Source organism: Crotalus tigris, unplaced genomic scaffold, assembly GCF_016545835.1.
Source record: "Crotalus tigris isolate CLP2741 ecotype Arizona unplaced genomic scaffold, ASM1654583v1 scf7180000018656.1905471916:244674, whole genome shotgun sequence".
Taxonomy (NCBI): Eukaryota; Metazoa; Chordata; class Lepidosauria; order Squamata; family Viperidae; genus Crotalus; species Crotalus tigris.
In genome coordinates, this window is record NW_024097129.1 from 208042 (window position 1) to 223658 (window position 15617).

General features: G+C 51.9%; 1 protein-coding gene across 4 annotated transcripts in view; it reads left to right on the plus strand.

Moving 5' to 3' along the window:
• The window catches only part of RFX2 (regulatory factor X2), a 70992-nt gene that overhangs the window by 38184 nt on the left and 17191 nt on the right, over window positions 1–15617 (plus strand). The window contains exons 3-7 of one of the 4 annotated variants that reach the window (XM_039355296.1): window positions 3857–3934; window positions 5916–5995; window positions 8278–8545; window positions 10025–10099; window positions 15246–15430. In XM_039355296.1, coding sequence (XP_039211230.1) covers window positions 3857–3934; window positions 5916–5995; window positions 8278–8545; window positions 10025–10099; window positions 15246–15430 — 686 coding nt within the window. Of the gene's footprint in view, window positions 1–3856; window positions 3935–4028; window positions 4805–5915; window positions 5996–8277; window positions 8546–10024; window positions 10100–15245; window positions 15431–15617 lie in introns of those variants that run through there. The other 3 variants (XM_039355297.1, XM_039355300.1, XM_039355299.1) reach the window with 3 other exon arrangements.

Sequence of the window (15617 nt, forward strand, 5' to 3'; positions counted from 1 at the left end):
AATGTAGGAGCAGAGCGGCACCAGCCAACAACAACAACAATAATAATAAAGTTGGAAGGGGCCTTGGAGATCATCTAGTCCAATCCACTGCTCAGGCAGCAAACCTGTTCAACAATGCCTCCAGTTTGGATTGACACAATATATATATATATAAAGATGTGGAGACTCTAGAAAGAATGCAGAGAAGAACAACGAAGATGATTAGGAGGCTGGAGGCTGAAACATCCGAAGAACAGTTGCAGGAATTGGAACCCGCAACCTAATGGGAAGAAGAACTAGGGGACAGGATAACAGGGTTCCAGTATTTGAGGGGGCTGCCCCAAAGAAGAGGGGCAGGGGGTCCACCTATCCTCCAAAGGACCTCCAAAGCACCCCAAGAAACAACAGAGGGAAACTAATCAAGGAGGGAAGCAACCTATCATCTTTTCCCCAAATTAAGACATTTCCTCAAAATAAGCCCTAGCTTGATTTTTACACCTGCAGCTAATATCGGCCCTACCCCCAACATAAGCCCTAGTTTGGGGGTGAGGCGCATGCGTAAAAATCAAGCTGGGGTGGGGGGCTGGGGCTGCCCCATGTACCTCAAACTCACCTTAGGACCACTGCAGCCAGGCGTCCCTCTCTCCGACACCTGTCACTCCACTGCGTGAGTTCTTCTGCCGCCGCTTGCGGCTGCACGCCACATGGTGCATCACGCCAGTGCCACCACTCGCAGCAGGAGGGCGTGCGGCACATTGCGCCTGTGCCGCTGATCATGCACGCCATGGCACAAGGCTCCATGCAGCCTCCTGCCGCTCGCAGCAGCACCGGTGTGATCAGAGTGGCATGCTGCAAGCGGTGACAGTGGCACAATGCGCAGCATGCCATGCGGCCACAGAACAACTCGGGGCGTGGGAGGCCTGGCTGTGGCGGTCCTAAGGTAAGCAGGTAAGACACCTTCCGAAAATAAGCCCTGATGCTTCTTATTGGAGGCAAATATATGTAAATTTAAATTTTGCTGACAAAGAGTTAAAGAGAGACTAGTATAGCTATTTCGAGCCATTTGGCTCTCATCAGCTAGCCATACCCTTCTGAGATTCGAACCTGGGCAGCTTGCATGTTAGGCAGCTGTATTAACCTCTAGGCCACAGGTTCTCCTCACTTCTGTCAGCTAAAACCAGGGAGGATACATAGTTAAGTGTCTGATAGAGCACCTGGTCTACCGCTATGATTACTTTTGCCTTTCAGCCCCAATCTAGGAGCGTTTTGCAGGCTCAAGTCGCTACTGCGATAAACTGTTTCTGTAAATTTAAATTTTGCTGACAAAGAGTTAATATAGCCATTTCGAGCAATTTGGCTCTCATCAGCTAGCCATACCCTTCTGAGCTGAAAGACAAAAGTAATCATAGCAGTAGACCAGGTGCTCTATCAGACACTTACTATATATATATGACCGGGTCTTATTTTCTGGGAAACACAGTAGAACTCAGGAAGAATTTCCTGACGGCGAGAAAAATTAACCAGTGGAACGGCTTGCCACCAGAAGTTATGGGCGCTCCATCACTGGAGGTTTTGAAGAAGGGACTGGACAGCTGTTTGTCTGAAATGGTATAAGGCAGGGGTCTTCCAGCTCTCATCACCCGGCCTCTTGAAGGAAGACGGCGACGTCAAACCAGGAAACGAGGCTAGAAAAGACCGACGGAAGAGGAGAGCTTCCCTATCCGGGAACACTCAATCTGGACTCCATTGCATTTCCTGTCACTCAAAGTCACGCGTGCCTGGCTGAGGAATTCTGGGAGTTGAAGTCCACAAGTCATCAAAGGGCCAAGTTGGAAGACCCCCTGGTCTACGGTGTCCTGCCTTGAGCAGCGGGTGGGACTAGAAGACCTCCAAGGTCCCCCCCCCAACTCTGTTATTCCAATAGCAAAAAGCCAGGATGAGTCTAGGGGCCTTTTTTCCAAGTCACCAATTTTAATTCATTGCTTGCAAAAGTTTCTGCTTTTTGGAATTAAAATTTTGCGTAGTTCCAAACCTTCGTTTGCTCTGAGCAGAACAAGTATGAGGTTTCCTGTTGGGGCCAAATGACTTTGAGTGACAGGAGATGCAATGGAGTCCAGATTGAGTGTTCCCGGATAGGGAAGCTCTCCTCTTCCGTCGGTCTTTTCTAGCCTCGTTTCCTGGTTTGACGTCGCCGTCTTCCTTCAAGAGGCCGGGTGATGAGAGCTGCCCCATGGTGGGGCTGTGGAACCATTGAGTGACCGGGTCAGAAATGTCCAGGGATAAAGCCTTAGAAACTTTACGCGAGGCGGACTTCCAGCTCCCAGAATTCCCCAGCCAGCCAACATGGCTGGCTGGGGAATTCTGGGAGTTGAAGTCCACCTCGCTTAAAGTTGCCAGCTTTGAGAAAGAGTAGCATCAGGCACTGAATGCATCATACAGATGGCTGGTTAATTCAGGCCAGGGTTGAATTAAGGCCAAACCACGATAGTATGTCCTGATAAACTGGGATTTACTAACCACCCTAGCACCTCAGGTTTAGAAACTATGATCCGTTTCAGCCATCGTGCGCCCCCTGGTGCATTTCCTAAAGAACTACAGGCAATACCACTTTACAAGGCCTTGGTAAGGCCACACTTGGAATCCTGCATCCAGTTTTGGTCACCACGATGTAAAAAAGATGCTGAGACTCTAGAAAGAGTGCAGAGAAGAGCAACAAAAAGGATCAGGGGACTGGAGGCTAAGACATATAAGGAACGGTTGCTGGAATTGGGGATGTCTAGTTTAACGAAGAGAAGGATGAGGGGGGACAGGATAGCAGTCTTCCAGTATCTCAGGGGCTGCCATAAAGAAGAGGGAGTCAAGCTATTCTCCAAGGCACCTGAAGGCAGGACAAGAAGCAACAGATGGAAACTAATCAAGGAGAGAAGCAACCTGGAACTAAGGAGAAACTTCCTGACAGTGAGGATAATTAGCCAGTGGAACAACCTGCCTCCAGAAGCGGTGAATGCTCCAAAAACTGGAAGTTTTTAAGAAGAGACTGGACAGCCATTTGTCCGAAATGGTATAGGGTTTCCTGCCTGAGCAGGGGGTTGGACTTGATGACCTCCAAGGTCCCTTCCAACTTTACTACTACTACTACTACTACTACTACTACTACTACTACTACTACTACTACTACTATTATTATTATTATATCCTCAACTTAAAAAAAATCATTTAAAAAGTGACTTTACCCCCTTCGTTCCCCACTTACCAACCTTTGCGGCATTCCCAGGGTCAGGCGATCAAAACTGGAGACGCTCAGCGACTGGTTCGCACTTGACGGCCGTCACCGTTTCCCAAGGTGGACCCCCTTCTGCCGCCTTTCGGCGGGCAAAATCCAGGGGGAAGCTGGACTCGCTTAACGACCGCGTTGCCAGCTCAACCCCCGTAGCGAGAAAGGTGGCAAAACCCGCTTAACAACTGTCTCACTTAACATCAGAAAACGTTGATGTTCAGTTGGGGTTGTAAGGCGAGGACCACCGCTTCTTGATAACCTACGGCAGCAGCTTCCCCCCCCCCAGCCTTTTCGGTGCCAGGGACTGGTTCTGTGGAGGCTGGTTTTATCACGGACCGGTGTGTGTGTGGTGTTGGTGTGTGTGTGTGTGTGTGTGTGTGTGATTTCACACATGCATGGATCCTGCGTGTGTCTGGTTTCTGCTTCGCTCGCAGGGCCCAGTTGCTGGCAGGTCACGGACCCGTGATGAACCTCAGCCTGGGGGGGGGGTTGGGGACCCCCGACTTATGGCCCGTGGGCTGAAATGCTGGTGGTCAATCCCCTCAGCCTCCCCCAACTGACTCCCCCCCCTCTTTACTTTCTGTTTCTTCCTTTTCCCAGAGAGTTTTGGTCCAGGCCACGAGCTCCACTCCCAAAGGCGTGCCCATGCCGGAGTTGACGCTGCCCAGAGCCCAGCAGGTAAAGTCTCGGGGGGGGGGCAAAGGGGGGGCTCACCCTGCTTCACCCCCCGCCTTCCCCTGGAACAGGGGCTCAGCTTCAGGAGCTACTGACAGGGAAGAACGCGGGAGAGCTTGCAGCCTGCAAAGGCTGGTTTTCCAAATCCGGAGGGAAAAAAACCCCCCAACAACTTAGATACAGGCAGTCCTTGACTTACAACAAAAATGGGGCAGAACTCACTTAAGGACTGCCTCGCTTAAGGACTGCCTCACTTCCCCAGATATATTTCTGGGCTCCGTTGGGGTGGTAAGTGGAGGGAAACCTGTATGTGTTCCTAATGCCACCTTGTGGCCAGAAATGAGGGCTGTATTGTTTTCCACGCACCACACACACACACACACACACACACACACAACACACGCCAGTCACCTTGAAACAAGGGAAGGTCAGGCTTGCTTTGTGCGGCAAAGCCAACAGGAGGATCCCCTCTTCCAAGGCCGGCTTTCCACCACCGAGTTTTTCCAAGCCGGTTCCTTTACTGCCAAGTGGGAAGCCCAAAGCAGCCACGGGCTACTTGCTTACCAAATTTTTTAATCTGGAACTTTTCTGACTAACTCCGCGGAGCTGCCTGCTCCCCTGGGATCGCACCAAGTCTGCCAGACAGTGCAGGGAAGGGGAGCCTCGCCACCTTTGCACTGTCAAGGCTGTAGGCATTTCCGGGCGCTCTTCCTTGCAAGGGGCGCGACGGCTCCCAGGTCCCTCCGGATCGGCCACAGCCACTTCTGCGGAGAGGGGTGATGGACACCTGGAAGGGAGGCTTCCCGGATCACCGTTGCCTTCCCGGCTAGACCGGTCAAACGGGAGCCTGGTTTTAATTTCCAGTCTTTTAAGGTTTGGCTGGTGCTTGGACATCTGTCAAAGTCCAGCATTATTTTAAGCTATGACAAGAATATGAGGGAGGGAAGGAGGGAGGGAGGACGAACAGAGGGAAGGAAGGGAAGGAAGAAAGAGGGAGGGAGAACAGAAGGAAAGAGAGAAGAAAGGCAGGGAGGAGAGGAGGAAGAACAGAAGGAGAGAGAAGGAAGAAAGGGAGAACAGAAGGAAAGTGGAGAGAGAGAGGGAGGGGGGGAGGAAAGGAAGAACAGAATGAGAGGGAAGGAAGGAAAGGAAGAAAGAGGGAGAACAGAAGGAAAGAGGCAAGAAATGGAGGGAGAGAGGGCGGGAGGAAAGGAAGAACAGGAGAGAGGAAAGGAGGAAAAGGGAGGGAGAAGGAAAGAGGGGAAGGAGGGAGGAAAGGAAGAACAGAGAGGGAAGGAAGGAGGGAGGGAGAGAACAGAAGGAAAGAGGGAAGAAACAGGGAGGGAGAAAAGGAAGAAGAGAAGGAGAGAGGAAAGGAGGAAAGGGGAGGGAGAGAACAGAAGGAAAGAGGGAAGAAACAGGGAGGGAGAAAAGGAAGAAGAGAAGGAGAGAGGAAAGGAGGAAAGGGGAGGGAGAGAACAGAAGGAAAGAGGGAAGAAACGGAGGGAGGGAAGGAGGAAGAACAGAAGGAAAGCAGGTGAAAGGGAGGAAGAACCAAAGGAAAGAGGAAGGAAGGGAGGGAGGAAAAAGGGAAAAAAGGGGAGGGAGGAAAGGAAGAACAGAAGGAAAGCAGGAGTGAAGGAGGAAGAACAGAAGGAAAGAGGGAAGGAGGGAGGAAGAACAGAAGGAAAAAGGGAGGAGGGAAGGAGGAAGAACAGAAGGAAAGAGGAAGGAGGAAGAACAGAAAGAGAGGAGGGAGGGAGGGAAGGAGGCTCCGGGACGGGCTGATGTCCAGAGGGATCAAAATGGTCCCCTTTTGACGGCCCTTTTTGGACTGAGTTCTGTGGAATGGATCCGGCCACTCCGGTTCCCGAGGGCTTCCCCCCTTCTCTCCTGGAACAGGTGAGGCTGGTCTGTTCCGCCCTGTGGGAAGAGAGCCCGCCCCCCCCTCCCATGTGAATATCTCCCCCCTTTCCTCCTCCAGGTGCAAACGGTGCAGCACGTGTACCCGGCCGAAGTCCAGTACATCGAGGGAGGAGAGGCCGTCTACGCCAACGGGACTCTGTAGGTGCCCCCCTCCTCCCCCTCCCTCGCCCGCTCTCTCTCTCTCTCTCTCTCTCTCTCTCTCTTATTCTCTCTTTCCCTCTCTCTCTCTCATTCTCACCTTCTCTCATTCTCTCTCTCCCTATTTTTTCTCCCTCTCCTCTCTCTCTCTTCTCTGTCCCTCACCCTCCCCCCTCTCTCTCCTTCTCTCATTCTCTTCCCCCTCTCTCCTCTCTCTCTCCCTCTTTCTTTCTCATTTTCTCCCCCTCTCCCTCTCTCTCCTCTCTCTCTCTCACTCTTTCTCTCTCTCCCTCTCCCACTCCTCTCTCTCTCCCTCACTCTCTTTCTCTCTCTTCCTCTCCCCCCTTTCCCTCTCTCTCCCTCCCTCTCTTTCTCTCTCCTCCCCCCTCTCCCTCTCTCTCCCCTCTCTCCCTCACTCTCCCCCCTCTCTCTCCTTCTCTCCCCCCTTTCTCCCTCTCTCCTCTCTCTCTCTCCCTCTTTCATTCTCTCCCCCCCTCCCTCTCCCACCCTCTCTTTCTCTCTCCTCCCCCCTCTTCCTCTCTCTCCTATCTCCCTCGCTCTCTCCTCTCTCCCTCACTCTCCTCTCTCTCTCCTTCTCTCATTCTCTTCCCCCTCTCTCCTCTCTCTCTCCCTCTTTCTTTCTCATTTTCTCCCCCTCTCCCTCTCTCTCCTCTCTCTCTCTCACTCTTTCTCTCTCTCCCTCTCCCACTCCTCTCTCTCTCCCTCACTCTCTTTCTCTCTCTTCCCCCCTCTCCCTCTCTCTCCCCTCTCCTCTCTCTCTCCCTCGCTCTCTTCTCTCTCCCTCACTCTCCCCCCTCTCTCTCCTTCTCTCCCCCCTTTCTCCCTCTCTCCTCTCTCCTCTCTCTCTCTCCCTCTTTCATTCTCTCCCCCCTCCTTCTCCCACCCTCTCTTTCTCTCCAACTTTGTCTCCCAAGCTTGGAATCTGGGTGCCAAGAGCCAGGAAGGCAGCCTTTAAGCCAAGATTCAGAAACCATCGGACAGGTCAAGAAAGCAGAAACCTTCCTTAAGATCCTGGGAGCTCCCGGGGAAAGAAGAGGGGGGACCAGAAGGGGCTGGGGGGGAGGAGGGGGGTCCTCTCCACTCACTGGGCTACAGAGGGAGGGAAGGGGAGGCACCACCAGCCTGGCTAGATTTGCTAACAAGACTCCATCTCCTGGTCTGGTCTACCTCGTGGGGCTGGCGCTGGGAGGGGCCAGGGGCTTCTAAGACCCTTAATTACTTCCAAGGGGGGGGGCAAACTAGGTGGGGAAGAAGGAATGGAAGACTCCCTGAGAACGAGGGGGGGAGGAGGGTCCAGCTCTTTTGGTGAGTCTGGCTGGGGGATTCTGGGAACTGAAGCCTAACCATCTTCAGGTCCCCAAGATTGAGAGACAGGTAACCCTCAACTTACCAACAGTTTATTTAGTGCCCGTTCAGAGTTACAACAGGATTGAAAAAAGCGACTCACGGCTCTCTTTCACACTTACGACCGGCGTAGCACCCCCATAGTCATTCAGAAGCTGGGGAACTGACTCGCATCTGCAGCCCTCCATTTACAACCGTATCTTTAGCGGCCGTTCAAAGTGATACCGGGCCGTGGAGAAAAAGTGACCGATGACCGTCATTTCCCACCCTTCGTGACCGTCGCGGCATTCCCCCCCCCCCGCGGTCATGTGATCAAAGTTCAGATGCTTGGGAACTGACTCGTGTTAACGATGGTCGCAGTGTCCCCGGGGGGGGGAGAGGCTAGGGTGATCCCCTTTTTGCGGCCTTCTGGCGAACAACGTTCAAGGGGAAGGTCGGGTTCGTTTCACCACCGTGTTCCTCGCTTCACGACGGCAGTTGGTTCGCTTACCCACGGTGGCCGGAAAAGTCGTAAAACGGAGCAAAAGCCACTTAACAAGTGTTTCAGTGAACAAGAGGAATGTTGGGCTCAATTGTAGTCGTAAGTCAAGGACCACCCGGACACTGGTCTAGGATAGGGGTAGGCAACCTCGGCTTTTTTATGACTCATGGACTTCAACTCCCAGAATTCCTGAGTCAGCATAGCTGACTCAGGAATTCTGGGAGTTGAAGTCCATGAGTCATAAAAGAGCCAAGGTTGCCTACCCCTGGTCTAGGAGATGAGGTCTCTCCTAGAGAACTGGAGGGGTGGACGATCCCCGGCTGGGGGAGGGGGTATCCCCCACTCTTGGGATTTCGGCAGCCTTGATCCCAGTGTCGGTCTGTTCCGCAGGCTAAGGGAGCTTCTCTCCTCCCCCTCCTTGTCTCCTTCTCGGCAGGCGCGCCACCTACACCTACAACACCGAAGCCCAGATTTACGCCCCCGGAAGCGCCTCGGCCTACTTTGAGCCGGCGGGGGGCAACGCTCAGGTGAGCTCGGGGGCTTCCTCCCCCACCGCCCTCCCCTCCCACGGCATGGTGGGCCTCGCCTTGGACAGCGGGGGCAGCAGCCAGATCGTCACCAGCTCCGGCACCTATCTCATCCACGGCGGGATGGAGAACACCCGGCACACCTTGTCGCACACCTCCCGCTCCTCTCCGGCCACGGTAGGTCCAGGGGCACTGGGGGGGGGGCTCCGTCCCGACGGGGCACTGGTGGGGAGTGAGGGGCGCACCTTCCCAATTGCCCACTCCACCGGGGGACGTCCTTTTTCCAAACTGGTTTTCAGTTTCGCTAAAGGCTGAGATTTAGCAAGAGAAGTTGGAGTTAACGGTGGAACTGCTGACGTCCTTGCTGATGTCTGAGCTGAGTAGCTTTCTTGTAGGCGTTTCATGACCCAAGTAGGGAACGTCATCAGTCCTAGTTAGGGAGTGAGATTTGCAGGGAGGAGGAGGAGGAGGAGGAGGAGGAGGAGGAGGAGGAGGACGACTGTGGGGTCTTTGTTGCTGTCTGAGCTGGGTAGTTTTCTTGCAGGCGTTTCGTGACCCAACTAGGGAACGTCATCAGTCCTACTAGGGAACGTGATTTGCAGAGAGGAGGAGGAGGAGGAGGAGAAGGAGGAGGAGGAGGAGACGACGACTGTGGGGTCTTTGTTGCTGTCTGAGTGGGTAGTTTTCTTGCAGGCATTTCATGACCCACCTAGGGAACATCATCAGTCCTACTAGGGAACGTGATTTGCAGAGAGGAGGAGGAGGAGGAGGAGGAGGAGGAGGAGGAGGAGGAGACAACTGTGGGGTCTTTGTTGCTGTCTGAGTGGGTAGTTTTCTTGCAGGCGTTTCATGACCCAACTAGGGAACGTCATCAGTCCTACTAGGGAACGTGATTTGCAGAGAGGAGGAGGAGGAGGAGACTGGGGGGTCTTTGTTGCTGTCTGAGCTGGGTAGTTTTCTTGCAGACATTTCATTACCCAACTAGGTAACATCATCAATTCTACTAGGGACTGTGATTGGCCAGGGGGAGGAGGAGGAGGAGAAAGAGGAGGAGACAACTGGGGGTCCTTGGTTCTCTCTGAGCCGGGGAGTTTTCTTGCAGATGTTTCGTGGCCCAGCTAGCTAACATCATCAGTGTTTTGGTCATGAAACGTCTGCAAGAAAGCCACCCGGCTCAGAGAGCGCCACCCCTGTAAGGCGTCCCAGATCTGTTGGCTAAACCAGAGTGGCGACCGAGCCCTGGGCAAGCACTTCTGCTGTGTTGCCGAGAGGACCGCAGAACTGTAGCTACAGAATGAAATCCCCGGGAGTCGCGCTTGACTCGTGGGAAATAATCGCCTTTTGAAATCACCCAGGGCTAGGAACTTGGCCCTCTGTGCGGGTTGCAAGCAGGTGCCCCCCCTTCCTCCGTCCCCCGTCCCCGTCCTTCTGCGTCTGCTGTCGTGCCCCGTGGCTCCCTTCGCATGCCAGGCTGCGCCGTCCCCGTGTGTCTCTGCCACACTAACCCTCTGCTGCCTTCCGACGTTTTGCTTGGCCCGTTTTGGGGAGAAACAACACCCCCCCCCCGAGGGCAATTCCGGTGCTGATGCCCCGTGTCTGATTTGCCTTTTTTCTTCCTTTTTCTCTGTCTCTTTCCATCCGGCTTCCTTGGGGTAGCTCGAAATGGCCATTGAAAACCTCCAAAAAAACGAAGGCATTACGTCGCACAAAAGCACCCTCCTGAACAGCCATGTAAGTTTTGATTGCCCTCCCTCCCTCTCCCACCCCCCCACCCCCGGCTTTGCGTGAGCCCCTGAAGAGGAGGGGTGTCACCTAGGGTGGGCTGGCGTGGGCCAGTGGCCAAGCCAGCCCCAGGGAGGGGTTGTTGTGTCTGCCCCGCTGGGCTCGCCTGTCTGGTCCTGTCCCGTCGTCCTCGAGCTGCGGAGACTTAGCAAGAGAAGAAGAAGATCCATAGTGAAGGGTGGAACTCTTGAGGGTGCTCTCTGAGCTGGGCGGTTTCCTTCCAGACGTTTCATGACCCAACTAGGGAACGTCATCAGTGCTAGAAGGGAAGGAGGGGGGGCTTGCGGAGAGGAGGAAAAGGAGGAGGACTGTGGGGTCCCTGGTGCCGTCTGAGCCGGGTAGCTTTCTTGCAGACGTTTCCTTACCCAGCTAGGTAACGTCATCAGTCCTACTAGGGAGCGCGATTTGCAGGGAGGAGGAGGAGGAGGAGGAGGAGGAGGGGGAGGAGGAGGGCTGTGAGATCCAGGAGTCCTTGGGGTCCTTGGTGGGGTCCTTGGTGACCTCTGAACTGCGTGGTTTTCTTTGAGATGTTTCCTTGCCCAACTAGGGAACATCATCAGTCCTACTAGGGAGTGCAATTTGCAGGGAGGAGGAGGAGAAGGAGGAGGAGGAGGAGGAGAAAGACTGTGAGGTCCAGGAGGAGGACTGTGGGGTCCTTGGTGACCTTTGAACTGCATGGTTTCCTTTCAGACGTTTCCTTGCCCAGCTAGGGAACGTCATCAGTGCAAGAAGGGAGTGGGGCTTGTGGAGAAGAGGAGGAGGAGGAGGAGGAGGAGGAGGAGGAGGAGGAGGAGGAGGAGGAGGAGGAGGAGGAGGAGGATGATTCTGGGCTCTTTATTGATCTCTGAGCCTGGTGGTTTTCTTGCAGACATCTCATGACCCAACTAGGTAACGTCATCCGCGCTAGTAGTTTTTTGGAGTGGAAGAGGAGGAGAAATGGAGGAGGAGGAGGAGGATTGTGGAGTCCTTGGTGCTCTCCGAGCTTGGTGGTTCCCTTGCAGACGTTTCATGACCCCACTAGCGACTGTCCTCAGTGCTTTGGTTAAATGAAATTTACCAAATTCCCCCCTCCGTGCCAATGAGCCCCCCCCTCAAGGAGAGACCTGCCTTGCTCTTTCCCGGGCCCGATCAAAGGACGCCTGCTGCCCAGGCCGTTAAACAGCACAAAAAACTCCTGGGAACTGTTTTTGTTTCCCCTTTTACCAAGAGTGTAACTTTACTCAGGATCCCGCCTGGCTCCGGAAGAAGGAAACCCGTTCTAACCGTTTCCCACGACAGCCATACAGGGGGGAACTTTTGCCTTTTTGCCCCCGGCTGTCCGTTGTCTACCCATCGGTTGCATCTGCTTTATTTTTTGGGGAACGGCCTGTCTGCCTCGGAGGTTCCCAATTGACGGGTCGTTGGGTCCGTCTCAGGCTTCCGGGTGGAACACTTAATAATAGTAATAATAATAATAATAATAATAATAATAATAATAATAATAATAATAATAAGTCAATTGCCAAAGGCGGCCTTATTAGGAACTGCTTCCATCCTGCGACGATATCTGTAATACCATCAAACATCCACATCTGCCTATCCCAGGTCCTGGGTAAGGACTCGATAGGTAGACAAAATGCCAAATCCAGTCTGAACATCTGGCTGACTGTGCGATGATCCATAATAATAATAATAATGTAGAAATAGAAAGACTGTGGCAAAAGCAAGCAAGGGTAGGACCAATAGTCATAGGCTCCTTGGGTGCAATTCCAAAACAACTGGAGCACCACTTGGACACCATCATCGGCATTGACAATTTCGCTACTAGTCAATTGCAAAAGGCAGCCTTACTAGGAACCGCTTCCATCCTGCGACGATACCTGTAATACCATCAAACATCCACATCTGCCTATCCCAGGTCCTGGGTAAGGACTCGATAGGTAGACAAAATGCCAAATCCAGTCTGAACATCTGGCTGACTGTGCGATGATCCATAATAATAATAATAATAATAATAATAATAATAATAATAATAATAGTAATAATAATAATAATAATAATAATAAGTCAATTGCAAAAGGCGGCCTTATTAGGAACTGCTTCCATCCTGCAACGATACCTGTAATACCATCAAACATCCACATCTGCCTATCCCAGGTCCTGGGTAAGGACTCGATAGGTAGACAAAATGCCAAATCCAGTCTGAACATCTGGCTGACTGTGCGATGATCCATAATAATAATAATAATAATAATGTTGGAAGGGACCTTGGAGGTCATCTAGTCCAACCCCCTTGCTCAAGCAGGAGAACCTACGGAGTTCTGGACAAATGGCTGCCCAGTCTCAAAAGCCTCCAGTGATGAAGCACCCACAGCTTCTGGTGGCAAGCAGTTCCGTTGGTTAATTGTCCTCACTGATAGGAAGTTTCTCCTTAATGCCAGGTTGCTTCTCTCCTTGATTGTAATAATAATAATAATAATAATAATAATAATAATAATAAAGTTGGAAGGGACCTTGGAGGTCATCTAGTCCAACCCGCTGCTCAGGCAGGAAACCCTACACCATTTCGGACCGATGGCTGTCCAGTCTCTTCTGAAAAACGTCCAGTGTTGGAGCATTCGCCCCTTCTGGAGGCAGGCGGTTCCACTGGTTAATTGTTCTCGCTGTCAGGAAGTTTGCATTCCAGAGTTCCCCCCCCCCCGCCTCCCTTTACATGCCAATGCCTTCCTCTCCCCCACGCACACACACTTAGAGTTGTGGGGGGGGGTTGCAAACGGGGCTGCGTAGTGAGTCAGCCATGACACCTGTGTGTCTCTGTCGGTCCTGACATCAAGCTGTAGAGAAGCCTTCGCGCCCTTGTCTCTTTCCTCTTGGCTTCTAACTGCCCCCCCTTCCTACTCAGGAGCCCCCCCCTTTTCCTTCTTGGGGACCCCTCCCTCTTTCTCCGCCTCGCGCTTGCCTTCCCCTTCTCTTCGCCTCTCAGGCTCAGCTCCTCACGTCTGGGCTCGGCTGGGTGGGTGGGATGCATTGCTGGGGACGGCACATCAGACTCCAACCCCCTGGCCGTGGTCTGTAATCAAACAGGGTGGCACGGGCGACGCGCAGTCGCGCACAGGCGAAGCTCCGCTCTCACGAGCACTGGGCCCTTCTGCTCGCCTGTGAATGGAGGGCACACACACACACACACCTGCCACTCACACACCCTCTCACCCGTGGTGGGGAGGGCCACCAAGGCGGAAAGGTTGGGGACTCCTGCTCCATGGGGTTGAAGCGGTTTACAGAGTTAGCCTCTTTGTACCCAGAAATCTGGATCCTCCTTTTCCTGACCTCGGAAGGACGGAAGGACGAGTCGACCTCGAGCGGGTCAGGATCGAACTGCTGGCAGTGGAAGAGATTGCCTCCAACAGGGGTCTTCAAACTTGGCCCTTGTAGGACTTGTGGACGTCAACTCCCAGAATTCCTCAGCCAGGCACGCATGCCTGGCTGAGGAATTCTGGGAGTTGACGTCCACAAGTCCTACAAGGGCCAAGTTTGAAGACCCCTGGCCTACAATATGGTTAGTCCTCGATTTACGACCGCAATTGAGCCCAAAATTTTTGTTCTTAAGTGAGACATTTGTTAAGTGAGTTTTGCCCCCATTTTACGATCTTCCGTGCCACGGTCGGAAGGTCGCAAAAGAGGATCCCATGACCCCGGGACAGGGCAACCGTCATAAATATGAACCGGTTGCCAAGCATCTGACTTTTGGTCACGTGACCAGGGGGATGCTTTGAAAAACGGTCGTAAGTTTGAACGGTCACTAAGTAAACTCTTGTAAGTCGAGGGCCCCCCTGTACTGCATTCCAGATGGACGCTCCCAGCATTGTCCTGCCGGAGGAGCCCTCCGGAGTGGGGCAGGGCTGCTGGGGGGCGGGTGGGTGGAGGGTGAAAAGAGGGGTTCTGGTAGATGGGGGGAGCCCAGAAGGTGACCCCCCCTCCTCCTCCCCAGGAGACTGAGCAGCCAAGCCTTCTCCGGGTTTCTGATATGTCCAGACCTGGGATGGTCCTCCTTGGGATGGTCCATCCTCTGATCTGGCCTTCTCTTTTCTCTCTTTTCTTTTTTCTCTTTTTTTTCTCTCTTTTCTTTTTTCTCTTTTTTCTCTTTTTTCTCTTTCCTCGTTTCTTTTTTCTCTCTTTTCTCTTTTGTCTTTTTTTTCTCTTCTTTTTTCTCTTTTCTCCCTTTTTTCTCTTTTCTTTTTTTTCTCTTTCCTCGTTTCTCTTTTCTCTTTTTTCTTTTTTTCTTTTTTCTTTTTCTCTCTTTTCTCTTTTTTCTCTTTTCTCCTCTGTTTTATCTTTTCTCCCTTTTTTCTCTTTCCTCATTTCTCTTTTTTCTCTTCTCTTTTCTCTTTTCTCTTTCCTCGTTTCTTTTTTCTCTCTTTTCTCTTTTGTCTTTTTTTCTCTTCTTTTTTCTCTTTTCTCTTTTCTCCCTTTTTTCTCTTTTCTTTTTTTTCTCTTTCCTCATTTCTCTTTTCTCTTTTTTCTTTTTTTCTTTTTTCTTTTTCTCTTCTCTTTTTTCTCTTTTCTCCTCTGTTTTATCTTTTCTCCCTTTTTTCTCTTTCCTCATTTCTCTTTTTTCTCTTCTCTTTTCTCTTTTCTCTTTCCTCGTTTCTTTTTTCTCTCTTTTCTCTTTTGTCTTTTTTTCTCTTCTTTTTTCTTTTTCTCTCTTTTCTCTTTTTTCTCTTTTCTCCTCTTTTTATCTTTTCTCCCTTTTTTCTCTTTCCTCGTTTCTCTTTTTTCTCTTTTCTCTTTTCTCTTTTCTCTTCTTTTTTTCTATTTTCTCCCTTTTTTCTCTTTTCTCTTTTTTCTCTTTTCTCCCTTTTTCTCTTTCCTCATTTCTCTTTTTTCTCTTTTCTCCCTTTTTTCCCTTTTCTCTTTTTTCCCTTTTCTCCTTTTTTCTCTTTCCTCATTTCTCTTTTTTCTCTTTTCTCCTTTTTTATCTTTTCTCCCTTTTCTCTTTTTTCTGTTTTCTCTTTTCTCTTTTTTCTCTCTTCTCTTTTCTTCCCTTCCCTTCCCTTCCCTTCTCCTCCCCTCCCTCCCCTGCCCTCTCCTCTCTCACCCCCTCTCCCCTTCCTCCAAGCAGTTGCAGTGGCTGCTGGACAACTACGAAACGGCCGAAGGGGTCAGCCTGCCCCGCAGCTCGCTCTACAACCATTACCTGCGTCACTGCCAGGAGCACAAGCTGGATCCGGTCAACGCCGCTTCTTTCGGGAAGCTGATTCGCTCGGTCTTCATGGGCCTGAGGACACGTCGGCTGGGCACCAGGTCTGCAGGGGGCTGTATGGGATGACTCGCCATGGGAGGACTCGCTGCAGGACAAGAGTGACATTTATGTCAAAGAATTGGTGGAGTAGAATCGCTAACGAACGGGGGCCAAAGGAGGGACGGAATGAAATGGCCCAAATTAAAAGTTTTTTTAAAATTATTTTAAATAATTAAATTGAATTGGTTG